This window comes from Rattus rattus, chromosome 1 (genome assembly GCF_011064425.1).
Source record: "Rattus rattus isolate New Zealand chromosome 1, Rrattus_CSIRO_v1, whole genome shotgun sequence".
Classification (NCBI taxonomy): domain Eukaryota; kingdom Metazoa; phylum Chordata; class Mammalia; order Rodentia; family Muridae; genus Rattus; species Rattus rattus.
The window spans coordinates 154,766,856-154,794,143 of record NC_046154.1 but is presented as its reverse complement, the minus strand read 5'-3'; the positions used below and the strand labels follow the sequence as shown (position 1 = coordinate 154,794,143).

Below are 27,288 nucleotides of genomic sequence, written 5' to 3'. Positions count from 1 at the left end.
ATACAGCTCTGGACACGGCCCCAAAGGCCAGTAACATGCCTCAATTCCAGGATGCCACAGTCAGTCCTTCTTGTCCAAAGCAGCCTCAAATTCCTGCCCCAATCAACCCCACTGAAGACCAGTGGCCACAGTGACAGCTCAGGGCCCCATACGCGAGAGTGGCCGTTACCTGAGGAAAGTCGCTGCTCTTGGAGAAGAAGCTGGGGACGGTGGCTGTGGTGGGGTAGCTGGTTTCAGGGCAAGACTGGCCACCAAGGAATGGGGTGGAGCTCACGAACTGTCTGTAAGCAGAAGTAAGACGGTGACCACAGGCCCCGGGTGAGGCATGAGGACAGGGGATCAAAGCACTTCTCCAGCTGCTGGGTGCACGAGCAGCCATGCGGCAGTCGGGTCCAGCCCAGGTGCCTCAGGCACAGCTTAGAGCCTCCTGGGCCAGGCTTCAAACAGCCATTCCTCCATGGCCCATCAGACTCTGGAGATGGGACAGACAAGCACAACTAAGACCTGAGTCCTCTCCTGCCCACCTGCACCCTACCCTATTTCTCCATAGCCGAGAAGAATGAGGAGGGTGTGGCCAGCGCAAGGCCACCTTGCTCCCAGAGCTAAATGACAATGATGGCCTGCAGGAGACAGGGTTGGACTCAGTGGCTGGGCTGTGCCTGGGAGTGGGGACGAGGCCTCTGAGCCTCTCTGCTCAGAGTTCCAATTCCTTGTCCTCTTTGGGTCCTGGGGCAGAGAGACAGTGGTCATCCCTAGGTCTCTACCTCTTACCTGAAAAGGTTTGCTAAGACAAATGTGAAGGCAGGCGCACCTGCTAAGGGCTGAGTTTCCATAATACATTCCGGAGCCCTGCACTGGGAAGGCAGCTCCATGCAGGGGAGAACCTGTGCCCTGAAGAACAGGGTGTGGCCACATATGCCTATAACCTCAGCACCGGGACAGGCAGAAGCAGCCAAAGCCGTGAGCTCTAGGTCCTGTGAGAGATCCAGGCTCAAAAACCAAAGTGGGTCAGGCCTGGAAACCTACACCTTTAAGGAGGCAGAGGCAAAGCAGATCTCAGTGAGTTTGAGACCAGCCTGGTCTACAGAGCAAGAGCCAGGGCTCTGTTACACGGAGAAACCCTGTGCCAAAAGAAAAAGAACCTCTTCTTCAAAAACAAACAAACAATAAAACAAACAACAAACCGAAGTAACAAAAGACCAGGGAGGTTGGGGCTGGAGAATCGACTCAGCGGTTAAGAGTACGGGCTGCTGGGTTGGGGATTTAGCTCAGTGGTAGAGCGCTTGCCTAGTAAGCGCAATGCCCTGGGTTCAGTTCTCAGCTCCGAAAAAAAGAAAAAAAAAAAAGAGTACGGGCTGCTGTAGTCCCAAAGGGCCCGAGCAGCTCTAGACCATCTATAATTGCCAGTTCTAGGAGGTCCTCTGTGGCACGCATGTCATGTACAGACATATGTGCAGTCAGAATACCCAGCTCTTTAGCTAGATGTGACAGCCTCCTTAATGGCAGCAGTCAGGAGGCAGAGGCAGAGGGATCTTTGAGTTCCATGCCATCCTGCTCTCTCTAGGAAGCTCTAGTCATGGCTACAGAGTGAGACCCTCTCTCAAAAGAAAAAATAAGGTGGGAAGTGACTGAGGAAGCTGGCCCCCACTGAACTCCAGCTCCACATCTGCACATGTGCAAACACGCATGCATGCACAGAGGCACGCAGAAGGAGTCCATCTCAAGCGTGCAGGAAGCTTGGACGGCACTTGCACTGAGCTGTTTGCACGGGGCACCTCCTGAGACAAACTCCTTCCAAGCCTTTAAAGCCTAGGACCTCTGGGTGCCCTGGAGCCCGTCCTCCAGCAGCTGCTTCCATTCCAGCCCCGCTGATGAGACACAGGGCTCACGCAGAGGTGGGGTGAGGCCCCGCAGTAACACTTACTGATTTTCACTGGAGAAGGTGGGGTACAATGGCGGTGAGAAACTGCCCCACCAAGGACAGTGCAGGAGTCGGTTCTGAAAACACAGAAACACGGGCATCAGGTGCGGGAGGAGAGCAGGCCCCAGTGTGCAAAAGGCAGGGGTCCTGGAGAACCCGACATCAGCCAGTGTCTCAGCTGTCCCATGTACATGGGAGAAGCCATGGTGGGTTGCAAAGAAGGCAAAGGGAGAGAAGGGCATGCTGAGCGCGGGTGCACGGCTCCAGAGGGCTCAGTATGTCCCCTTCTAAGAGAGCCTGGAGACTGTGCTTGGAGGGGCTGGGGACATGGCTCAGCGGCTGAGCCCCCCTCCCAAATTCTCCAGTGAGAGGATGGGGGTGGGGCTCAGGGATGGAGCTCCTATCTAGAATCCCCCAGTGAGAGGTTGGGGGTGGATTGGGCTGGGAGTGTGGCTCCAGGCTCTGAGGCCCAAAGAAAACTCTGGTGAGAGAGACCTTCTCCTATCCCTAATGTGGCTTTGGTCCTGCTCTAAGCGCATATCACCGGAATGTCCCCATACAGCAGATACATCCTGTATCCCGGCTCAGTCCACTAACAGCCCACTACCCCTGGCCTGTCTCTGAAATCCTGAGAACTCACACCACTGGTATGGTGGGAGGGAGGCGGAGGCAGACTATTTATAGCAGAGGAAACTGGACCCTCTGCAGAGGCCGACAATAGGGAGATAATTAAGTAAATTACGGGCTGTGGATGAAGGAACAGTGGGCGGGGAGCAGAGAGGGCCAAGCAGAGAGAACAGGAGCTGGGTATGGTCTGGCTGCCACTAGGCACAGTCACTGGGTGCCAGCAGGGTTGGTGAGTTATGAGTGGCATTCTGGGTACCTGTCGCTGTTGCTTTGGATCTGGAAGCTCCATTACTGATACTTCGCCTTCAGGGGCCAGCACAGGAGCACTCGATGGTGCAGCTGGGCATGGTGTGTCCTGGGTCAGCAGGAGTCTACCTAGCTCCAAGTGCCAAAGTGCCCAAGAGTCCCTGTCATCCCCGCTATGTCCCAGGGACTGCGCTATGGATGGCACAGCTCTGGCTTACCCTATCCTGTCTGACCAGCCACCCTTCCTGTGTCCTGTATGCTTAGGACCTGTGACAGCATGATACTGTGACAGAGGATACTGTTTCCCTGAAGAGCAGCCCCTGCCAGGGATCCTAGCACTCAGGGAGCTGAGGCAGGAGGACAACTGTGAGTTCCAGGCCAGTCTGGGTTATAGACTGAGACCTGTCTTAAAGAACCCAGAAGCAAGGCTGGAGGCAGCACATAAGCCCTGGGACATGGGAGCACGCCTGTCACCTGGCTTTCAGAAGATGAAGCTAGGAGTTCAAGACCATTCTCCACACATGCAAACCTGAGGCCAGCCTTGGTTACAGGAAACCCAGCATCAAAATAAAAAGCAAAACAAAACAAAAACCCAAAACCAACAATAAGACAAACAAAAGCCCCCCCTCCCGTGGCAAACTGTGGGGCAGGAGACTGAGAGGAATAGGCTGTGGGCCAAGATCAACCTGGAGGTCAACCCTTAGGGGACACACCATGTCCAGGGTCTCAGGGTAGCTGGGAGCAGGGCTCTGGAAGTGTTGTCATAGCCTGACATGGCCCTCGGGAAATCTACTATGTCCCCTGGGATAGTTTCAAGATCAAGGACAGGGCTCACCTGGAGCTGGATGCCACCTCCGGGGGGTGGGAGCTCATGTGGAGGGAAGTCCCCATCCATGGTGGGTTCCACTGCCAGCATCAGGCAGGTGGAGGCGGCGCTCCGCGACCCTCGGGTGGCGGCTATCGAGGCTGCTCACTCTGTGGTGCTGGCAGCAGTTGTAATGTCATATCCTGTAGTAGGAGAAGAGGCCATCATGAAAGGACTATGTAGGTTCCCCAACTCCTGTCGCTCCTGTCTGGGAAAGTGCCAGGGCAGAAGGCACAAGTGTGACTCCTGCCCACTGTGGCCATAAGCACTGGTCCTAGCATGGCTGCTGCCCATTGGGTCAAGCCGCTGTGGAAGCACAGGCTGAGGCTGGCACTGTGACCCAAGAAGGGGGTCAGTTAGGACCTCTGAAGACACTGCAGACAACCAGAGCCTATCAGGAGACCCCCAGAAGTTCCCTCTGAGTCAGAACCTGCAAAGACAGACAGGGTGTCCCTGGCGTTCACCACCCTAAGCCTCAACAGGACAACTATGCCTTGGCCCCAGGTTTGTGACACAGACTGGAGCACATCGATCGAGGTCTACAGGCTCCCCACCAGCCTAGAGCAGAGACCCCTGACCATCCAGGAGGGAGGTGGAACTCAGGCAGGCAGCACACAGGTTAATCACCAGAGGCAGGAAGGGGAGAAGGACGCCGCCCAGCCAAGCCCTAGAGCGGAGCTGGGCCTTCCAGTAATTGCCCACAGCCGAGGCCACAAGCAGCAGGCAACGGCTTGTGTAATCCAGTCAGGGGAAGGGCCTGCCTGGGGATGGTGGCAGAAGGGAGGCAAAGGGGCCCAGCGGGCAGAGGCAAGACTACTGCCAGTAAGGCCAGAAGTCTTGCTCTGTCTTCACTGGTTCCAGCTCTGAAGGCCATCAGCCCGGCAAGCCCAGGCCTGTGAGTCTGGTCATAACTGGATGGCAGTCACAGAGGCTCACAGTGGATGGATGGATACTGTGTGATCTGGGGACTGGTTGACCTCTTATTTTGGTGTGAACTGGGGATGTGGCTCAGTGATGAATGTTTGCCTAGAGTTCTGCAAGCCTGTCACCACAGCACTTGGGAAACTGGGGCAGAAAGGTAACAAGTTCAAGGCCAGCCTGGACTAGAGTGTGACTACCTCAAAAAATAAGCATAGGCTACAGGGCCGTGGCTTGGCTATTTGCCAGGCACAGGCGACGCCTTGGGTTTGATCCCCAGAACCCCATGAAGAAGCTGTAGTGTCCCACACCTGTTGTCCGGGCACTGTGGAGGTAGAGGCATGAGGACTGATTGATAACTGAGACCAAGGCAGGCCAGCCCTGGCTCCATCTTGGCAGCTGACAGGCCGCAGAGGCTGAGAGGCAGAGCCTCAGTCACAGCCTCCCAACCAAACTCCCTAGGGTAAGTGGGCCAGACCCTCCCTTATCCTGAGAGTCCAGCCCTGTAGTGCTGGCTGCTCTCCTGTCCAGGGGACCGTCCCACCATGTGCTGGGCTGGCAGCTGCTGTCAGAGAGTGGAGAGACGGGTCACCCCAGGACCCTGCAGCAGCAGCTTGGCCCCACTGTGCTGTATGCTTTCCTCCTGCCATGAAGGAAGGCAGGGGTCATGCTTGGTCAGTCAGGAACAGGGGTGAACTGGGGGTCTGGCTCCTCTGACCAGGCAAAGGACTCACACCTGAACCTGGGGTGGGGCAGGGACAACATGGGCACCTGCTCAGGCAGCCACTGAGCACCATGAATTGTAGAGGAAGTAGCCAGGTGCTCACAGCACAGGCAAGCTAGCAACATGGCAAAGCCCTAGAAATGGTCTGGTGGTTCCTTAAGAGTTAAACAGAGTTGGGGTTGGGGATTTAGCTCAGTGGTAGAGAGCTTGCCTAGGAAGCGCAAGGCCCTCGTTCGGTCCCCAGCTCCAAAAAAAAAGAACCAAAAAAAAAAGAGTTAAACAGAGTTGTTACGAGGCCCAGAAATTCTGCTTTTACCCATGTAGCCAGCTATGGTCACACAAACTCCATGTGAAAGCCAGGCTCCTCCGAGAGATGATGCATACACATTATGTACTACCCACATAGCCATGAACAGGGACACTCAGGGAGAGAATGAGACACAGACCAGTATGTGACTCCATGACAAGAACATGCAGAACACAGGCTGACAAAGCACATACAGCATGCATGTGTGCACACACACACACACACACACACACACACACACACACACACACACACACGATATCTGGGTCTAGGCACCCTATCCCCCACACCTACCTTGCTCTCTCTGCAGTCTGTTCCCAGTTATGCTGTTTGCTGCCTTGAACTTACATCACAGGGCATCCAGCCAGCCACATACACGACCAGAATAAGCTCAGGTGGGGACCAGCAAGATGGCTCAGTGGGTAAAGACTTTTTATGACTAGTGTCTAGCCTTGAACTCGCAGATCTCCACCTGTATCTGTCTCCAAATGTTGGGATTAAAGGCTGTGCTGTCATGTCCTGCTGAATCATCTGGACCCAAAGAACAGTCTTTTGTACATGTGCATGTAGACACACACACACCAAACACATAAAAGAAAGCAAATTCCTGAGCAGGGGCATACACAGCACATGGGGCAGGCCTGAGGGCACAGAAGTGCCTGCTGTCGGCAGCCTGCTGTGTTTACAGTAGGCGTGTGTCTCATGGCAGCAGCGGCACAAGCCAGGCACACTGCTCCCGCACACAGGAGACAGATTCCAAGCAGTGATCTGCTCAGTATCCAGGAGCACGTGGCTTCCTTCCGCCACCACATCGCACAGAGCCAACGTTGTAACCAGCGTTCAGAGGAGCTGAGGATGGCGAAGCCGAAGTCAGAGGAGAACCAACCTGGATGGTACACAGCGGCCCGAACCTCCCATTCTGAGCCTGACTCAGGTCCCTGTACACACAGGGAGGATGTGGGGGTCCCACCCATGTGCATGCAGCCTCTCCAGCACCTCCAGGATGCTGAAGACACAAGGGCTTCAAGGAGGCCAGACTAGGTCCTGATTCTGTTCTCAGAAACCCGATCACAGTGCAGTAAAATGTGCCTGCAGGCTCAACACGCAGGAAGCTGAGGCAGGAGGATTCCCCCAAGTTCTTAGACAGACTGAGCTTCAGATGGAGACTCTGCATTAACGTAAATAAGACAGACAGACGGAAGAGCTGGACCAGGGCTTGGTGTGAAGAGCCCCGTTTGGCGTGTGTGATGCTCTGGGTCTGACCACAGCGGTGGTGCACACTGTCATTCTGCAGTGCGAGCAATGACAGTGCCGAGAGCTGCAGAGGTGTCGGAGAGGCAGAGCCAAGTGGATCCCTGTAAGTGCCAGGCCAGCATGGGCTACGTGAGCACAGACAAAACCTAAAGCAGGGGAGCCTGCGGTGTACTGTGCAGCTGCTCTGGCCCCCAGGAGCCTCAGCGCCTCTGGGTGCTGCTTCAGCTGTGAGTGACGCGCTCTGGAGTCACCCACAGAAGCGATGTCCGGGCCTCTGCTGCCTAACAGGGACCAGCCAGACTGTCCTGGGGGACGTGCAGGAGCAGGGCCAGGGCGGAGAGATGGAGCGTGAAGAGCCCTGGCGCTCACCTTTCAGCATGACCGAGACCCACAGGCCTCCTTAGGGTAAGGGTGGCCTCACATTCCCAAGTCCAGTGCGTGGACGGCCCTGCGACCTAGCCCAGGCGGCAGAGGCTGTGGGGTTCTCAAGGCTTCGCTCAGACGCAGTATAGTCTTAGGCCATCAGAGCCGAGTCAGGTTCCAACATGTCCAGTGGGGAGAGCACTACAGTCACTCTCAGGTCCGAGAGACCCAGCCTTTGGTCACAGAGGTAGGGTCAGGTAGCTTCTTCCTCTGTACAGACATTGGCCTTTTTGGAACCTTTGTGGCAGTTACATGGGGAAGAGCCTTGCAGAAGCAGTACCCACTGCGCGCACACTTAAGAGGTGTGTCCCTTCCGTTCACAGATGAGAAAGGCCCAGCGGAGATGGCCTGGGCTCCCAGGGTTGGGCAGGCATGCGGCGAAGTCTACAAAACCCATTGATAGTGAGTCACTGACAAGGAGAACATGAGGGTTCTAGGGGGGCTCCACCCAAGCCACACCCCCAGCCCCTCACTGAGAACTCTACACTGGGCTCTACTGTCTAGCCACAGCCATAACCTGGTTTTTATTTTCTATTTCTTAGATTTATTTATTTTATGTATGTGTCTGTACAGACTGTAGCTGTCCTCAGACACCAGAAGAGGGCATCAGATCTCAGTACAATGGCTGTGAGCCACCATGTGGTTGCTGAGATTTGAACTCAGGACCTCTGGAAGAGCAGTCAGTGTTCTTAACCCCTGAGCCATCTCTCCAACCTCATAACCTAGTTTTTAACTTTTTTTTTTTTTTTCCAGAGCTGGGGACCGAACCCAGAGCCTTGCGCTCGCTAGGCAAGCGCTCTACCGCTGAGCTAAATCCCCAACCCCATAACCTAGTTTTTAAAACATTTTTGAGAGACTTCTAAGATGGCCCAGCAGGTAAAGCACTAACCACCAACACTGACTGACAACTTGAGTTCAATACCTGAGACCCACACAGTGGGAGAAGAGAAGTGACTCCTTTAAGCTGTCTTCCAACACGTGTCTGTCAATCAACTCCCTCACCCCCGGCTGAGGATGTGTGCTCAGACACAGACACACAGACACACACACACAGACACACACAAGTAATCACTACCTTGCCCTGCCTGGCCTTAAACTTGTAATCTTCCTGTTTCAGCCTCCTAAGGTGATGGGAACAAAGATCTGTGCCATCATCGTCCTTGCTTGCTTTCTCCTCCTCTTCTTTGAAAATATTATCCTGAGGCTGGAGAGCTCAATGGTTAGAGCACCAGCTGCTCCTCCAAAGGGCACAGGTTCAGTTCCCGGAGCCCACATGGCAGCTCACAACCATCCCTAGCTCCAGCTCAAGAAGATCCGACATGCTATTCTGACACCTATGGGCACCAAGCACGCACATGCAACATTTTTAAACTAAAAACAAAAAAAATCTATAAAAGTGTACTAAACACAGGGGGCAAATTATAAATAATAATACTGGCCACCTTAACCCCAGCACTCGGGAGGGGGAGGCAGGGGGATCTCTGAGTTATTGGCCAGTCTGGTCTACAGAGTGAGTACCAGCACAGGCAGGGCTACACAGAGACCCTGTCTTGAAAAACCAAAGCCAACGAACCCAGGGCAAAGATGGAGAGAGAGCTCGGTGGTTAAGAGCACATGTTCCTCTGTTCAAGGGGACTCAGGACAGATTCCTAGACCCAGGCTGCTCAGCCATGCCTGTGAGCCCAGCTCAGGGCCTTCTGTGCCTCTGGCCTCTATGGTACCTGTGCATACACACAGGAAATGTAAAAACCAAAAACCAAGTAACGTAATGGTGGTAATTTTAAGAGCTTTGAGGCTTGTGTGACTGGAAGCCAAGAGCTTTTTCCTAAGCACTACAAAAACTAAAACCATAGCCGTATCAGTGCACTGGTTTAGCCACACAAGCCTTGGCTGCCAAGTCACGGAGAGTGAGCATGCAGAGGGAGCTCACGGGTGTGCACATGGGTGTGCACACGTAAGTGGGAGCCAGGCAGGTGTGCAGCCCACAGCAAGGCCCCAGGAGTGGCAGGACCACACTGTAACATACTGTCACCATCCCTCAGGACAGAAAGTGAATTTAACCATCTCCAAAACCAGGCTAATTTGGTGACAGACAAACATGGGCAGACCTATGAGTGCAGAGAGCCACTGGATTCAAGGTTGTGATCTGGAAACAGAAAGTTCCAGAATAAATGGCCTGGTGCTGAGAGCACCTGGCTCTTGGCACTGCTTGTCTCATGGAAAGCAGGGCTCCGTGCAGGCTGGAGGAGTACTGGACTCATCTGCAGAGCGTCCCTGCTCACAGTCAGCACTCAGAGCCTAGAGGGGCAAGAGCCAGCTTCGAGGGCAGACGCACATTTTGTGTGTGCACGGCTGAGGGGCAGAGGGCTGTGTATCCCGCACACCATTCATCAAGTACCCACAGCGCAAGTGAGTGGCACAGTACTCAGCCACACCCACAGCAGCCCTGCCTCACACCTAATGCCCCTTGCTGTCCCCTTGGTCCATGCATGAGGGCAGCCGTGAGCCGGCTAGACTCAGTACTGCCTCTCTAGAGCTCAGAGTCTTTACCTTGGCCAAGGACAGCAGCCTGGCAGTCTGTCCCAGCCAGTCCACCCTGACATTTTCCAAATAGACAGGTGAGCCTGGGTGCCAGGAAACCCAGCAACACATCCTCTTCTTGGCCTCTGTGGAAGTCAGCCTGGCTGTGGAAGAGGCTATGTCCCAGAGAATACTCCCACCCCGCCAGGGTAATCAGGCAACACCAAACCCAAATGTCTCCGACACCCACTCTCAGGAGCTCAGGATGTACACTTACTCTCCAAGGTCCAACTGGGCCCTTTCTTCCCCATGCCGTCAGGGACAGTTAACCTGGGTATCCCCAAGGCCTGGGAGCTTCTCGTAAACCCAATTTGACCTTGGGCGGTAATGGCTCTGGAGAGCCTGGGTGAGAAGAGCACGGCCTTCCCTCTTTTGGTCCTGAGGTCTGGTCTCCCCTCTGGGATTGCTAGAAGCACTGGGGTGGGTGCTGAGGACTGTCTTAACCATTGGTAAGGGCGGGAAGGCGGGGCTGGTGCCAGGGGCTGCAGGATCAGGTGTCTGGCCAGAGCCCCGCACGCTTTGTCTCCTCTCCCCATCTCACAGCCAGGAAGCCTAAGGCTTCTGTGGGAGCTTGGGACAGGGGCCCAAGCAGAGACCCCTAAACCCATTCCCCTCTGTCAGGAGGTAGATCTGAGCTAACATGTGAGGTTCAGCCAGTATGGGGGTTCAGCAAAGGCGTAGAATGACAAGCCTAGCACCGAGTGGGGTCTCTGACCCAGAAGCTTGAATGAGAGAGCCACCACACAAGTTGTGCTCTGACCTCTGTGTGCACGCTGTGATGTGTGTACTCTGCAAAATCAATGAGAGTAACAAGTAAGTAACTGGGTGGTCAGGCCCTCAGCTCACCTGGCCGGGATCCCCAGAGTCAATCTTGACACCTGACACACGGGGGACTCAGGCTGACCTCTCCTTACCTGGCAGGTTGGGGTGGGCACAGGACCAGCCCATGGCCCTCCACTGTTCTGTACCCAGATGAACATGGCTAGGTCTGAAGGAGTCGGAACCGCTACACTGTCAGTAGGAATGGGCAAAGGCAGGCACGAGTCTCATTTGGAGACTTTGAATACACAATAGAGAATCCTGAGATGGCTGGAGTAGCTGACGCCAAGCCCAGTGATTTGCACAGTTTAGGTGACATTCCCAAGTTCAGTCCCAGCCTTGGAGATGACAGCATGTGAGACTGAGGCACTGGGGTCTCCAGAACTGGGCTCAGGGTCCAGCAGTCTCTACCTCTGTGGTTAAAAATTACCCAGGTTGGAAGTCTCTATGCCCAGGAGAGGCTGTCCTGGCTGACCTTGAGTTCCCAGAGTTCCCTGGAGGCTCCTGAAACACAACACTGGGGGTGCCAACCATAGGCAGAGGCCATGGCCTGCCTAACCCCAGGTCCTTCTGGACATGGGCATAGGGTATCACAAGCAGACCGGTGGGAGGAGCCAAACTGTGTAAGAGGACAAGTGTCCCTGGGGAGTAGCCAGGAGGCAGGGGTCTGGATGTGGGCCGTGTCTCACTTCTAGTTCTGACCCTCAGCTAACACCTCAGCCATTGGTTGGTCTGCAGGCCCCTCACCCAGGATGCCCTCCACCAATCTCACGTGATCCCCTGAGAGAAAGTGTGGGTGTCAGTGCTGGTGCACACCTCTAATCCCAGCAACTGAGAAACAGGTGGATCTCTGAGTTCAACGCCAACCTGGTGTACAGAGTGAGTTTCAGAACAGCCAGGGCTCCACAAACCTCCTCCCATCTTCCAGGGGAAAGTGTAACAGCCGAGCTTGGCTCTTGGCCCCTTGGAAAGCCCTCACTCCTGGCTGTACTTGGGTCTGCGGAACAATGGTCACAGGGCCACCACAGCCCTTTTCCAGGATTACTCACACAGGAGGTCACAGAGTGGGACGATTGCCTTCCTGGACCTTTTGAGAGACAGGGATAGGCAGGAGGGAACATTAGAAGACAAGATTGCCAGAGGCAGGGAGGAGCCTGGAGTGACGTCTTAACTGCCCACCCTCTCTTGCAAAACTTTCTGGTCTGGCCGGCCGGCCGCCTAGTCCAGAGGGCCGCATGCTGGGATGGAGTGGCAGCTTGTATGCTCAGGGGTGGGGGTGGGTGATCAGGCTGGAGACCCCATATCCTTTGACAGAGCTGGCCATAAGGATGGCCCTGCTGGGAGCAGCCTAAAATGTCCCAGGCCTGCTGGGCAGTGTTTGGCATCCCCTCAGCTGGTCATGGCCCCTCTCTCAGGGGAGACTGGGCACAGTGTGGTGGATTCAAGGGCACTAATCTGATCCACTGACAAGGGATGGGGGGAGACTGAGTCAGTCACCGCGAGGCTCGAGGAATACCCAGTTGGGAACAGAGATTAGGGGAGACTACCAGCTGTGTCTATGACTCGACCCAGGGAGAGCAAGCAGAACTGGAGGCCAGTGGGGGCTGAGGCACAGGAGACACAGACAATGAGGCAGAGTTGTATGGAACCCTCACCCTCACAGAGCCAGGGTGGGACACAGGCCAAGCTGCTGTGTGTTCTGTCATTTGGGACAGTCTCCATCGGCTACTGCAGGCTGGCCTTGAACTCACCCTCCTGCCTTAGCTTCCAACTCCTGGGGCAGCGGTGTCTGTTGCAGCCAGTGTCCCATGAAGCTGTCACCACCGGGAGCAAAACCTCATCTGAGGAGGAAGTTGTAGACACCAGTCCCACGGGTGCCATCAGGGCTGGGACAATTGGAGGCCTCACAGTCCCTCCCCACTGAGGTATCAACTGGCTTCCAGAGCCCATGAGCTCACACACCCTCTCCAGGCCACAGAGAGAGGAGCAGCCTAAGGGAGCAAGGCACGCAGGCCATGTCAATTCCAAAGGACCTGGAAGGAAGCGAGGCTCAGGTGGACAGGACAGGCCCCAGTGCCCAGCTTTGGGGTACACGGTCATCCACAACGCCTAGCTTCTTTTCTACAACAAAGATATTTTCAGGTAATTTTCTTTTAAAGTAACAACTAATTACAGTCTTTACTTACACCCCAGTCTTTCAGTAGTCCACTCCTTGCCTACAAATGATCCAAAAATACAGAAGCTAGTCATAGGCAAAGTCTGTCAGTACTGAAGGCACACCCAGAGGAGCCTCTGTGTGCAGACGGCATCTGAAGAGCTGCCTTCTGTAGTAGCACGAGGGGGAGGGGAGTAAGGGGGTGAGGAGTGAGGAGGGGGCGAGGAGGTGAGGGTGCATATCACCTAGCTTTATAGATGCCTGTCCCATAAACACTGCAGAGCCTCCTCAGGCGGGGTCTCCGCAGCCCCAGCTCCAGCCCTGGGAAGTTCCAGTTTAGGTCTTAAGCTTAGGCCTGCTCTTTGCGAGACTTTCAGTACTGAGCTATGATGTCTGCTTCCCAAGTCATTCTGTTAAGCCACTTTCTACCTGAGCCTGGCTCTCTTCCTGTTCCTTTGGCACTGACAGGGCCTGGTGTGACTGTGGTCCACAGAGAGCCTGCTGCCATCCCACCGCAGTTCAGTGCCTCTAAGAGAACTCAGGTGGTGGCTGGGGCTGGCCATCACTGGGCTAGTGATTGTGGTGGCCCCCACTGCCCTTGGGATCCTTTGGTCCAGTCTCAACGCCAACACAGGACCGTCATCCCGGCATGAGGGTTAGCCAATGCTGAGAGGACGTGGAGTCTAACTAGCTCTAGCCTGGGGTTAGGTTGTGGGCACAGGAGCAGAGTGTGTCTATGTGAGTGAGGGTCCATGCTCCATGCTAGGACAAGTAAGGGTGGTTGACACTGCCTCCCACATCTGCCTGCAATTGAGAGAGAGGCCTCTGCCTGAGAAGGCCTCAAGGACACCATGGCCACTCAGACATACCCAGAACTCACTCTGTAGCAGAACTGCAAAGGGCTGGGATGACAGGTGTGAGCGACCACACAGAGTTTATATGATGGTAGAGGTGGGACCTGGAGATTTCTGCACGTATCTGTCCCTGGAGCTACAGTCCCTCACTCATCCAGGACTCTTACCCAAACCTCAGACAGACAGGACAGCCAGCATGCCCACAGGGCCAGTTATTCTAATGGCTCTCTAGACCACACCTGAGATACTAACACTACACAGGCCAGGGACGGACTCTTGAATGACCAGCGGGGCTCCAAGGACACAGTGTCAGATGTTGGAGTGCCGGTAGTCCCACAGCCTCTCTGGGGCTCTTTCCCCAGCCCCGCCCTTGGGGGGGGGGTCAAGAGGAAGCAGGTGGGCGGGGCACACTGGAGAGGCCCAGGCATGGCAGGAGGGGGCAGGAGAAAGGAATGTGGCTCTCGGTATCCAGACAGGCTGGTTTTTCAGGAGAAGCCTTGGACTGGAGTTTGGGGGTGGCAGCCCCTGACTATCTAAAGTGAGTGAAACCGGACATCACACTCAACCCCCAGTGCTGGGTGCTACCAGGTCCCCACAAAGCCAGAGTAGAAATGTCAACTCGGAGACACCCCTAATGGCATCTCTGAGTCTCCAACCTCTACCTGGTGCTCAGAAGGCCAAGCTTCAGAACTTAAAAGGCCATCTCCCTGGGCTCCAGGATGCCTGTGCCCAGAAGACACCAACAGGTTTCCTCAGCTGGCCTCTAGCCAGGCTTGGACATGAACACCCCTGGCCGGGACACTGGGGCTCAGATACTGCAATTCATTGTGCTTGGGATTCACAGAGCCCTCACTGGCCCAACCCAGGACACTCTGGCTGCCCTTAACCATTTGTAACACTACCTGGGCCCTCTGGGCCCTGCCAGGCATATGAGACCCCACAGTATCCACTCCCCAGGACCCAGAGCCAAAACTGCACCCACCCTATAGAGAATTCTGAAATTTTTTTTTTTAAAAATCACAGAGATATTAAAAGAATGTGTTTTTGTTTTAATCTCAGGTGTGGGATGTGGGGCTGCTTCGGATGTCCACAGCAGCTGACTGTGATTTGCCTCGTGCTCTAGAGAGGCCTGGTTTGCCAGACACCAACAGTTTCTGGGAGTGTGTGATCCTTGGAATCCTGGGAACTTTTCAGAGGGTATATACATGTGGGGCCCAGAGAGGCAGGGTTGGTAGTTGGTAGTCGATCATGGGGGTTTTTAGTAGTCATGCTTGAAGAAGAAATTAGATTCAGGGATCTCCCCCCCCCACTCCTTCTTTCTCTCCTATCTAATAATAGGAAGTAAAATGGGGTGGGGGAGATAAAGGATGGGAAGAGGAGCAAAGACCAGAAATAAGGCCCCTTTCCCCATGCTGCAGAGGCAGGGATAAGGGGACCACACTGTCCTTGGTTTACCTGATGTGCAGAAGGCCTTCCTGGGCTACAGAATGGTTGGAGAGCCTTTGGGGTAGGTGGCTGCTGTTCTGTGTGGCAGAGACTTTCTCTCTGACCTATTGGCACTCCTGGTACAGTCACCCCACCCTTGTCATGATGAGTCACCACCATAAAGAACTAGATCTGCTGTCCTCCCGGGACCCTCAACCTGTCCTGCCTGTACCTGCAGCCTTTGACCCTCCATGGGTGGGGGTTTCCGGAAAAGGCAAGTGAGCAGCAGCTCTCCTCCGAGCTCTGCACTGTCACTTTCCAGCTGGGGCGGGACCTTGCCCCATCCCAGCCACTGCCCCTTTCAGTTTCACTCCGTACTGGATTTCCAGCGGCCCAGATGGGCAGTCTGATGAGAGAGCTTTCCGTCTGCTTACCACAGACCAGCAGCACATGGATATAGGTGGTGCAAGTGTGGAGGCAGCAACCTACGAGTGCTCACTGGGAACAGGGCAACAGGGTTGAGGGACAAGAGATGGGGTGAAGACAGGCCAGGCCAGACAGAAGCAGATCTGAAGCCACCTAGGAGTACTGTATCTGACCCCTATCCATCTCCTCTGTGTGGACACAGTGGCCAAGCCAATGTCCTCCCCAGCATATACGGCAACATCTCTGCACTAACCCAGGCTGGTGGGCTGTTCTCCAGACACCAGAGGGACTGTCTTGGTCCCTTTGACCACAAAGCGTCCACTACTGGGAGCAAGAGGGCAAGACAACAGCTGATACCGGGACTACCTCTAATCACTGTGGCACACAGCCCCTTCACTGCTGCCAGCACATAGTCCCCACCACAGCATCTGTGTCTGATGTCTGGAAGCTGCCCTCCGAAGACAGAGTGGGCTATGGCCATATGGACCACTGTGCCTGCCCTCATCCAGGACGCCCAGGACAGGGTTCCCAGCCATTCTCCAGTGTCCCTGATGTGAGTTGGCTAGGAGCCAGACCTATGGCCCATTCCCAACCTTGCAGTCATACCCATGGGCTTTGGAGGTGCACAGCCCGCCTTGCTTTGGAAAACAGTGCCCATGTGTCAAGTTCATTTACAGTTTCCAATGCATAAAATCATTCAAACATTACCTCTATGAGCTCCAGAACATGTCACCCTGCTTCCCAAAGGAAGGCCTGTCCACACAGCAGTCACCTCATCCTAACCTCCTGCCCCAGGCCCTACAAACCCTCCTCCTGTCTCTGGATCCTCCTGTTCTGGAACCTTCCCACCACAGAGAATTCGTGACCTTCTGTGTCTGGATCTCTGAACACAATGTCCTTGAGGTCTCTCCACACTGTCCTAAGCACGAGATGCCCACAAGCACAAAGGTGAAAGTCTCAGCTAGAGTCCTGGCTTTGCAGTCCCCTAAACCACAGCCAAAAGAGTTGCCCACCTCTCTCAGGGAGAAAGCAGGGCAACCAGAGAGGTAGCAGCCACTGTCAACAATGGTCCCAAAGGAAGTCAGCTCCTCACCCCAAGCCCTTACAGGCTGCAGACTTGGCACTCCGGGGGTGAGAGTGGGGGTAGCTCCAGCTGGGAGTGTACAGGAGACAGGCCAGGATAAACTGGTGACCTTGTCCTCAGGCTGTATCCTATGCTGCACTCCCACCTTGTAACCATCAGGCCCTTAGTTATGGAAGCAATGATTAGAGCTACAGACTGTGCACAATTCGCAGCATAAACATGTGAACCTAGGATGTGAGTGAGGACACTTGCATGCAAACACACACATGCACACAGCAGACCTGACTGCTCCCACAATTAGTGGACGGCACATACCGACACAGGACATTGTCAGCAGTGTGAGCTGTGGACCGTCGCCTACACTCAGACCTCCCCACTCTCATAATTCAGATTATGTCACACATAGTCCTAGCAGGGAAGCGGTCAGTCCTCCCCGTGGAGGTCTGGGGAGGCAGCAGGACAGTCAACTCTTTAATCTGCTTCTGGGTCAGTGTTCCTGCTGGCCCCGCTCAAGAACCCCTGGTGTGTAAGTAAGGTCAGGACTGCACAGGAAGGCATGTGAGTCTCAGTGCCTCAGTTCCCTCTTCTGTACGTGCACCCACTTCACCCTCGGAAGGAAACTGCTCACACTACAGAGCCCTGAGAAGCTGCCAGTGGGGGGGCCAAGCTGCCCACTCCAGTGTGTATCCCAGTTTCTCCTTAAAGGTGGGAGCAGAGCAGAGGTCCGTCAGGGTCAACTGAAGGCCACAGAGGTGCCTCTCTATTGCCATCATACCCAAGACTGGGCTGGCAGGTCCCTGCCTTAATCCTTCCCAACCGAACAGAGCCTCGGCAACTGGCCTCCAGGAGCCGGCTCCTGGGAAGTGCAGAGCTGGGCCCAAGGGCTCTGGAGAAAGGACAGGAGGCAGGGTTCAGCCGGCCAGGTCTCCCAGACACAGACTCCAGCCACTGATTGCTATTGACTCGGGTCCCTAGCACAGCCGATGCCAGGTAAAAAAGCTGGTGCAGACCCCTGCACCAGCCCTGGATCTGTGATATCTTTGCAGCCACCAGGTTATGCCCCTCGTTCCTTCAAATGTCTCCAGTCCCACACAGCAGAACTCTATGCCCAGCCTAACCCAATTGTGCCAGGTTCCAGGCAACGCCTCGTCTAACAAGGGTTCACGGGGGTCCCAGCTCAGCCGAAGGCCCTCACCACATTGGAAAACTCACCACTCACCAAGCTGCCAGCAATCATGCCACCCCCAAGGCCAGGCACCCCGTCGCTCCCCACTCACAGGGTGCAGTGGCTGGCACTAGACGGCCAAGGCAGGAAGGCCGCTCCCGAGCAGGCGGGACTCAGAGGCATTCCGGGAAGCAGAGCCGGGGGATGTCCCAGCCACTTGACACACTCAGGCCTTTTTTTTTTTTTTTCAAACTTTTCAAAGTGTTAATCATGACATCTGAGGAGACATCCTGAGATCCCTACCTCACCACCAGGCTTGTTCCGATGTGTCCCTCCAGTGCATCTCTAGTACTTGGGGTGGTGGCACCCACTGTCCCTCACTGAGCTCCCTGGCACCTTGGTTTCAGAGTCACTCTCTGCATATTCCCCCAACCCAAACCAGGAGAGCAGACATGAGGGACGTTGCTGAGACCAGTGGTGGGGCCAGGCCTGGGCATCTACCCAGGAAACCCAATTAGGAAACTCTTCCTGGATAGTCAGGGTCCTGAGAACCCCCAACGCTGAGGCTGCCAAGTGGGGTAGGAAGGGACAAAAATCCCTCAGGGGTGTCAGGGTTAAAGACCACCAGAAAAAGAAAGGGATCAAAAAGAATACTGAACAGAAGTTGATAGAAAACAACAGAAAAGAAAGGTTAGAGGTCATGACTGAGCCTGGGGTTAAGGGATCATGGCACAAGATGGGGTTTGGGGGTCCCCTCCCAGGACCAGGGTCAAGGACAGGAGTCATGGGAAGGCAGTGCTCAAGGTTCCAGGGAGCAACCAGAGTCTCAGGAGAGGGAAGGATCTGGATCACAAGGAAAACGGGGTCCCCGGGGTGAGGTTAAGGTTCACTAGGAGAACAGGGGTCCCGGGGTGAGGTTAAGGTTCAACTGTAGACACAGGGTAGTGGTCGGTTAGGGTCAAGGTTCAAAGTAGATTGTCCGGAACTCGAGGTACAGGAAAGAATAAGAGGTACCTCCCAGGACCCAATACCAGGGTCAAGGCCAGCAGTGACAGGCTGTGGTCAAGATTCCCAGGAAAGGAAGGGTTCTCATCACCAGAGTAGGGAATTAGGGTCTGCCAGAAAGGGGGAGAGGGGTCATAGGAAACTGGGGTCAGTGTCAAAGATGGACAATGGAGGTCGCAAAAGGAGTCAGGATTCCCAGAGAGAAGGGTCAAAGCGGGAGCGAGAGGTCCACAGGGATTGGAGAGTTCAGGTTCACACGGAGTGCAGCCAAGGGGCTTGTCGGCCGGGGGCGGGGTCAAGGGTCACAGGTGGACATGGTGTCAGGACTCATGGGGCAAGACCGAGTCTGAGATCCACGCAGAATGTGGGGTCACATCTCACAGAGAGATGGGGCGAACGGGGGTCGTGACCGGGGGCGGGGTCACGGGGTCGCGGGGAGGGTCAGAGGTCGCGGTGCCGCACTCTCCTCCGCAGTCGCTCCCGCCCTGCAACCCCAGAACGGCCGCGAGAACTACGGAACCGGGGCCTGACCGCATGAGTCGCGTGGGGATCGCGGAAGGGTCACAATGGTGTCTCGGGCCGGCGCCTCACCTCAGACCTGGTCGCTGAGCCCGCGACGCCTCAGTTTCCCGGAGCCTCTCAGCGGCCGCCGCTCACTTCCGGGTTCTGGACGCCATCTTGGCGGCGGCGCGCACTTCCGCTTCTGCAAGGGGGCGCGGCCTTAGGGGCGGGGCTTCTCAGGGAAGGGGGGCGGGGGGACAGGATCTTGGTACCTCTGGGAACCGGTCCCTTTGACTGTCCCCTGCCTCAACAAATGAACTTGACCATGCTGGGCTGTATGATCCTCAGTTTCCCCTTCAGGTCTTTGCACATGCCCTGGCACACTTGCAACATCAGATCCCACCAACTTCTTCCACCCTTGCTTTCCTCAGCTCCCTTAGAACTATCTAGAAGCCCTTTCCTTTTTTTCTTTCTTTTTTTCTTTTCTTTCTTTTTTTTTTTCTTTTAGACAGTCTCACTTATACAGCCTTGGCTGGACTAGAACTCGCAAAGATCCACCAGCACTCTACCAGTGCTGATGTTAAAAGCATAAACCATCATGCCTGGTCCAAGCCCTTTCTCACCCCCACCATAGACCTAATTAATGTGTCTCCCTTCTCAATCCAGACCTAGGGCTTTGGCCTCCGTGGGGATAAAGCCAGTTCAGTCACCATCCCCTTCCCAACTGGGTATCATGACTTCAGACCCAGAGCCACCATCATTCCGAGGCCTATGTCCTGCAACCCTGAGATTAGATTTGCCTGTAGATAAATAAATGAACTGTAGGAATGCTGTTTTATCTCCATGTAGCCCTGGCTGTCCTGGACTCCCTCTGTATACTAGAGTGGCCTTGGACTCAGAGATCTTCCTCCCACTGCCTCCTGAGTGTTGGAATGAAAGGCATGTGCCACTGTCCCTGAATGAGAACCTGGTTCTTTATTGTGCCTATAGAAAACCCCTGTCTAGGGGACAGGGGATCATGACTATACATCCTCACATAGGCGCTCAGGGAAGGGGACCCAGGCAGGAGTCCCTGCATAATGGTGAGGATACCACTGGGGATCACGAAGGCTCTAGAAACTTGAGTTTGAAGTTTAAGCAGGAGTTTGTCACATAGACCAAAAGGAAAGACAGTCTAGGTAAAAGAAAAGCCGTTTAAAAGCCTGGTGTGGGACTGGGCAGTGGTGATATGTTCCTTTAACTAAGTCTCGGCTCTGGGGAGGCAGAAACCGGCCATCTCAGTGAGTCCAAGGCCAGCCAGAGCTACACAGAGAAAAATGTCTTCAAAAGCAAACAACAACAATAAAAAAGCCTGGTACAGTTGGGGAGCTGGCTTGGGCTAAAGTGCTGAGGACCCAAGCTCCACCCTCACCCCTAGGGGTGGTGGCGCAGGCTTACATAATAATCCTAGCGCTGGGGGGCAGAGGCAGGAGGGTTCCTAGAGCTCTATGGCCAGCGGACCTAGCCTAGTGGGCCCATCTCAGGTCTGTGAGGGACCATGTCTCAGAGCAATACAGGTGGTTCCTGAGGAGTAGCTTTCAAGGTTAACTTCTACCCTACACACACACGCACACACACACACATGCACACACTCATATGCACACACAGAGAGTAAAGAGTTTGGAAGTATGAGAGCCACAGGGAGGTCTGAGTCCCACACTGAGGAACCAGCTTCCTCTCTTCTCAGTCCTCTGAGGATTGGTGTTACCTGCCCTCCCAGAGGAAGAAAATGGAAGCAGAGGACTGTCCTGCAGTTAGCCCCAGGTCACCTAAGGAAAGGGATGGAAGCGACCTCAGCCACGTCCAGCACGGGAAGCCATGAGGTCACTATGGGTAATCTTGCCTCAGATGGAGGCAGTTTGCCCAGCCCAGGGTGTATCTAGCCCTGTCAGCCTGAAGGAATTCGCCAAGAAGGGGATGGCTAGGGAATTAGTCAGATTTGGGGATTTCCGAGGAAACATAGGAGTCAGCTTTAAAGAGCATCAGGGACCTGGCTCTAAGTTCATGGCCCAGTTTTAAAGATGCAGCAGCATGGACTTGCTGTGTGACCCCAGGAAAGGCACCTGACTCCTCTGAGCCTTTAAATTAATGAGCCATATCCTAGGTGGTTCCACTGACTACACTGACAAAGTGTAGACTCTTTGTTTTGAGAACTGTCTCAGGCACTCAGGCCAACACCAAACTCAAAATGTAGGCAACAGTGACCTTGAACTCCTGATCCTCTGGCTTCTACCTTCCAAGTGCTGGGGTGATAGGCATGTGCCTGGTTTACATGGTGCTGGGGATGGGACCCAGGACTTAGAGCATGCTGGGCAATCTACCCTTAGAGCCCCAGCCCAGTTTTAGAGTTACAATTTGGTGTAGGGGGTAGGGGGCTAGATCCATGGGGACAGATGAAGCCCAGAACCTTAGACTAACTAGGAAAGTGCCCAGCCCTGTCAGGATTTCAAAGGACAGAAAAGCCTGCCAGTGAGAGCTAAGGACCAGCAGCCCTCACTTCTCCGGTGCAGCGCACCCTGCCCCGGCTTCCCTGTGGAGATCTGCCCATTTCCAGCTGCAGCCAGCTCCTCTCCAGATTCCCAGCACTCAGTCAGACCAAGCAGCAGGTGAAGCAGTGTGGCCAGGCAGGCCTGGACCTAGGGATTCACTTCCTGTTTCCCTATAGTCTGGAAAGTCCCGGTGTTCCCAGGCTGCCACCGAAGCTTCTCCTCCTCCTCGCAGTCCCCCTGGCCACTTCTGTTTTCTATACCCACTTCCCCTGGTGGGGGCCCCCAGTCTGGCACCGCCTCTTCCCTCTCTACCTCCCCCACCCTTTCATCTCTCTTCCTCAAGCTCTAGCCCAGCTCTCTTCAATGCAGAAGGGGACACTGAGGCAGGAGCAGCTGCGGCACAGAGAGACCTCACCCCAATAGCCAGCGTCACCCAGTGTAGACATCCTCCTCCTCCTCCAGCGCCTGACCCACCTGTAGGAACTACTTCCTTGGTGTCCCCGGTGTCTAAGGCCACTGTCCCAGGATCTGGGGCTCCCAGCTCTCTGCCTCAGGACATAGAGCCAGATCCTGCTAAAGCCCTGTTAGAGCTGTAGTCTGTGCCAAGGCTTCGGGGAAGCAAACCTGCCTGACAGGTTTGAGATCTACCCAGCCCGGGCCTTCCTTCTCTACAGGGAGAGGCTGCGACACCTGGGACATCCGTGGAAGCGCTCATCCACACACCGCCACTTTGTCCCGAGTGGGTCCTGAGGTTGGGGAGCTGCAGGCTGGACAACAGAAGGTCAATGGGAATAGTAACGGAATGAGACACCGGGCACATGGACGGGGAGGTCCAGGGCTGGATGTGGGGATGACTGAGGAAAGGGCAACAGGAAGCCATAAAAGGTTGTGGAGCAGGGATATGGTGGATCCAGGGCAGAAACAGCAGTCAGTTGGAGCTCCACATGGTGGCATAGTATGTTATCCGGGGACACTAGAGATGAGGCAGGGACAGTGTGACTGCAAAGCCAGCCTGAGGAGTCTTAAACCATAAAGGAGTCGGGGGAGGGGAAGCAACTCAAGAGCACTGGCTGAAGTCAGGTCCTAGCCCCCCACATTCAGAGCTGCCTGCAACTCCAGCCCCAGGGGATCTGACATTGATGTCCATATACGCAGAAGTTTTTCAAGTAAAAAGAGGGCTCTGGGACTTGACTTACAAGTGGAGCTGGTGCTTGGAGTCCCATAGTAAGGGACTGAAAGCCTGGGGGAACACATAGACACACAGGCAGAAGCAAACATACATAAACACATGCATACATATGCACACACATACATACATATGCATATATACACACATATACACACATCCCATCCATGCACATGCACATATACACACACACACATACATACATACATACATACATACATACACACATACATACATGCAAACATTCATGTACACATGCACATACATATGCACACGCATACATACATGTACACATGTATATATACATATGCACACATACATACACACATGCATATATACACATATACACACATCCATGCACATGCATATATACACATACATACGTATATGCACACATACACATATATACATACATGTGCACATACACATACGTATGCACATGCAAATATACATTTACAGTGTATATATACATATGCACACACAGACATATACACATATATGCACATACACACACAAACAACTCATATACGGACACACACACACACACACACAAATATACACTAAAACCCAAAGGCTCAGCTAGTGACAGACCTAGAGAAGAGAATGGAGGGCTGGAGAGATGGCTCAGTGATTAAGAGTCTCTTCCAGAGGGATTTAGCTCCGGGGTAAAGCGCTTGCCTAGGAAGCGAAAGGCCCTGGGTTCGGCCCCCAGCCCCGAAAAAAAAAAAAACCCAAAAAAAAAAAAAAAAAAAAGAGTCTCTTCCAGAGGTCCTGAGTTCAATTCCCAGCAACCACATGGTGGCTCACAACCATCTGTAATGGGATCTGATGCCCTCTTCAGGTGTGTCTGAAGATATACTCATATCTGAAATAAATAAATCTGAGAGAGAGAGAGAGAGAGAGAGAGAGGAGTCCAACTCTAAATGCTATACCACCCAGTACCCCCATAGGGAGACATGTGTAACACAGTCGGGGAGAGAGGAGGCCCCTCAGGGGTCCCTTAACCCCACATTGAGCTCCCAGCCCAATACCAAACCTCGACTGGACTGAGGGCCTCCCAGTCAGCTCTAGAGCTTTGGTCAGATTCCTGAGAAGTTGGGACCAAAGGGGGCAGGGCTGGGAGCAGAGGGCAGAGGAGGAGGAGCAAGTGAGGGTAATGGAGGAGGGGTGAGGGCTCAGAGCTTGGGTATCTGGAGAATGGGAGAGAGGGTTCAAACAGAGCAGAGTCAAGTGACTCTGTTTTTCTTTATCTCAGGTGTATTTAGTGGCTGCCCTGAGGACAGGCAGCAGGTCGGGCACTGGGACACTAAGCACAGAAGAGGACAGAAATGGCAGAATCCCTGACTGCTGGCCACAGGCGTCCCTAGAGGTGGCAAAGCCACATCCTATTCCCCTCGGTCCTAACCAGTGGTATTAAGGGGTTTGAGCCCTGCTCTGGGGATTCCTGGGAGTTGCCACCCAGCCCAAGGGAAATTCCAGGAAAGGTGAGTCACTCTCCATCCTGGTGGGACAGAGGGGCATTTGGAGGAGGGAATGGAACCCAGCCGGGGACCCAGCTCAGCTGTCCCCACTGGGTTCAGAGTCTGGGATTCCAGCAGTCTGAGAAGGGGTCTGATCAGAGGACTGGTCACAGGTGTGTGTTTGCCATTGTGGATCCTCTCAGAACTCCAAGTCCAGCTCTTCCGCCCGATGCTGGAGTCCCCAGGCAAGGCTGATAACCTGTTTACACTGCACTACCTTTAAAACACCGGGGAGCCCTGGCTCACACCTTCGATCCCAGCGCTCAGGAAACTGAGGCAGGTGGATCTTTGTGAGCTCAAGGCCAGCCTGGTCTACACAGTGAGTTCCAGGACACCCAGGGCTACACAGAGAAACTGTCTCAGAAAAAAAAAGAAAAGAAAAGAGAAAAGGTGTCAGTGACACCAGAGGAGCTTTATAGGGGTTTATATAAACAACAGGAATGGAGTGCTGTGCTTCTATAGGATGGGGACCCTGTTATTCTTTTGGTGCTGGGGATGGAACCAGGGTCCTTGTGTGTGTTAGGCAAGTGTTTTCCCACCAAGCTAGATGCTGTATGTCCAGCCTTATACAGATGACCTTATTGTCAGGAATGACTAAACTGGAGAGTGAGACCCCACAGCCAGGGCTTGGGGGAGCCCCAGGTGCAAACCGTGTATGCCATATGTACTGGAGTATTATGTGGCCCTGAAGAGGGATGAGCCTCTGATACAGGCCAGATATGGAGGGACATTGAGGACACAAAAGATCAGTGTGGGACTCCCTGGAAGGAAATGTGTAGAAGAGAGGAGTCTGTAAACAGCAAGATGATTCATATGCTTGTCATCCCAGCATTCAGGAGACAAAGAGAGAAGAATCAAGTTTAAGGCCAGCCTGGGCTACCTGGGGGATGCAGTTCAACGATGGAGGATTGGTCTGATGCATGTGAGACTCTAAATTTATTCATTACAAGTTATGCAATAAACACACGTAGAGTTGGGCATGAAAGTCCAGGCGTGTCATGCCAGCACTTGAGGGGCTGAGACAGGAGGATTGCTGTTAATTCAAGGGCATCCTGGGCCACAGAGGTCTTCAAAAACAGAATAAAAATAAACTATGATAACTGGACATGAGCGGTACAAATTTGTAGCCTAATTATTCAAGAGGCAGAGGCAGGCAGATCTCTGAGTTCTAGGCTATCGTAGTCTACAGAGCAAGTTCCAGAATAGCCACCCCCTCCCCCACACACACACCAAAAAAAGACAGGTATTCGGGACATACACAGTAGAGGGCTGGAGGAACAGCCTTGGTTGGTTGTATCACCAGCCTGCATTAGTTAGCTACAGCTGTGTAACAACTTGCCGTGACCATGGTGTGAATGTTCCTCACTATGCTCCTGGATTAGAGAAGTCTGTACAGCTGGATTGGTCAGGACGGGAGTCTACAGAGACCCAACTGGCGAGCCCACCCATCCTGCTGTACACGGGCAATGTCTGCTCCCTGGGTGTGTAAAGTACTCACGATGAAGTCTGCTGGGAGAGGCATGGCAGAATGTGTTGTGTTCATGTGACAGGCATTTGTTCTATGTGTATAAATGTATGTCTGTGCACCACACAGGAGCCCGGTGCCCACGGAGATCAGAAGAATCCATCAGATCCCCTAGAACCAGAATTAGCAATGGTGGTGAGCCACCATGTGGGAGCTGGGACTCTAATCCTGGTCCTCTATAAAGAACAAGTGCTCTCAACTATTGAGTTATCTCCCTAGCCCCCACCCTTTCATCACTGGTCTCACCGTGTGGCCCTGGCTAGTCTGGGACTCCCCTGTGCAAAGCAGGCTTCCTTGAATTTACAAAGCTCCACCTGCCTCTGCCTCGGGAGGGCTAGGACAAAGGCGTGTACAGCCATGTCCTGCATGCCTGACTTCTTTATGCTCCACCTCACTGGACAGAAGCTTTGAACTGACAGCGTGTACTGGCTGGCTTTGTGTGTCAACGTGACACTAGCTGGAGTTATCACAGAAAAAGGAGCCTCCCTTGAGGAAATGCCTCCATGAGACCCCGCTGTAAGGCATCTTCTCAACTAGTGATCAAGAGGGGGAGGGCCCAGCCCATGGTGGGTGGTGCTGTCCCTGGGCTGGTGGTCCTAGGTTCTATAAGAAAGCAAGCTGAGCAAGCCAGGGGGAGCAAGCCAGTAAGTAACATCCCTCCATGGCCTCTGCATCAGCTCCTGCTTCCTGACCTGCTTGAGTTCCAGTCCTGACTTCCTTTGGCGATGAACAGCGATGTGGCAGTGTAAGCTGAATAAACCCTTTCCTCCCCAACTTGCTTCTTGGTCCTGATGTTTGTGCAGGAGTAGAAACCCCGACTAAGAAGACAGTGTCTCTTGCAGATGTGTGTGAAAACGACGGGGTGACACTTCATGACAGCTGTGTGAGAATGTGGGACAGGGTCATCCCCGTGAAGAGTAGAGGAAGCCTGGGATTCACGGGACTTTTTTTTTTTAAATATTTTATTTATTTATTATATATATGAGTACACTGTAGCTGCCTTCAGACACTCCAGAAGAGGGCATCAGATCTCATTGCAGATGGTTGTGAGCCACCATGTGGTTGCTGGGATTTGAACTCAGGACCTCGGAAAGAGCAGTCGGTGCTCTTAACCGCTGAGCCATCTCTCCAGCCCTCACAGGACTTTTTGCTTTTTTTTTTTTTTTTTTTTTTTTTTTTTTTTTTTTTTGGAGGAGGCCAGGAAAGTTTGAGGGTAGCCTGTGCCAGATA

At 54.0% G+C, this 27,288-nt stretch overlaps 1 protein-coding gene across 4 annotated transcripts in view; it reads right to left on the bottom strand.

Moving 5' to 3' along the window:
* Nucleotides 1-22,407, bottom strand: part of Sbno2 (strawberry notch homolog 2) — a 46,675-nt gene extending 24,268 nt beyond the window's left edge. For 2 of the 4 annotated variants that reach the window (XM_032908308.1, XM_032908333.1), the window contains exons 1-5: nucleotides 22,302-22,407; nucleotides 19,390-19,501; nucleotides 3,630-3,802; nucleotides 1,925-1,998; nucleotides 170-281 (exon numbers count right to left, since the gene is read on the bottom strand). In XM_032908308.1, the coding sequence (XP_032764199.1) occupies nucleotides 170-281; nucleotides 1,925-1,998; nucleotides 3,630-3,710 (267 nt within the window). In that variant the 5' untranslated portion in view covers nucleotides 3,711-3,802; nucleotides 19,390-19,501; nucleotides 22,302-22,407. Of the gene's footprint in view, nucleotides 1-169; nucleotides 282-1,924; nucleotides 1,999-3,629; nucleotides 3,803-15,148; nucleotides 15,204-19,389; nucleotides 19,502-22,301 lie in introns of those variants that run through there. The other 2 variants (XM_032908316.1, XM_032908324.1) reach the window with 2 other exon arrangements.
* Between the last annotated feature and the right edge of the window lie 4,881 nt (nucleotides 22,408-27,288).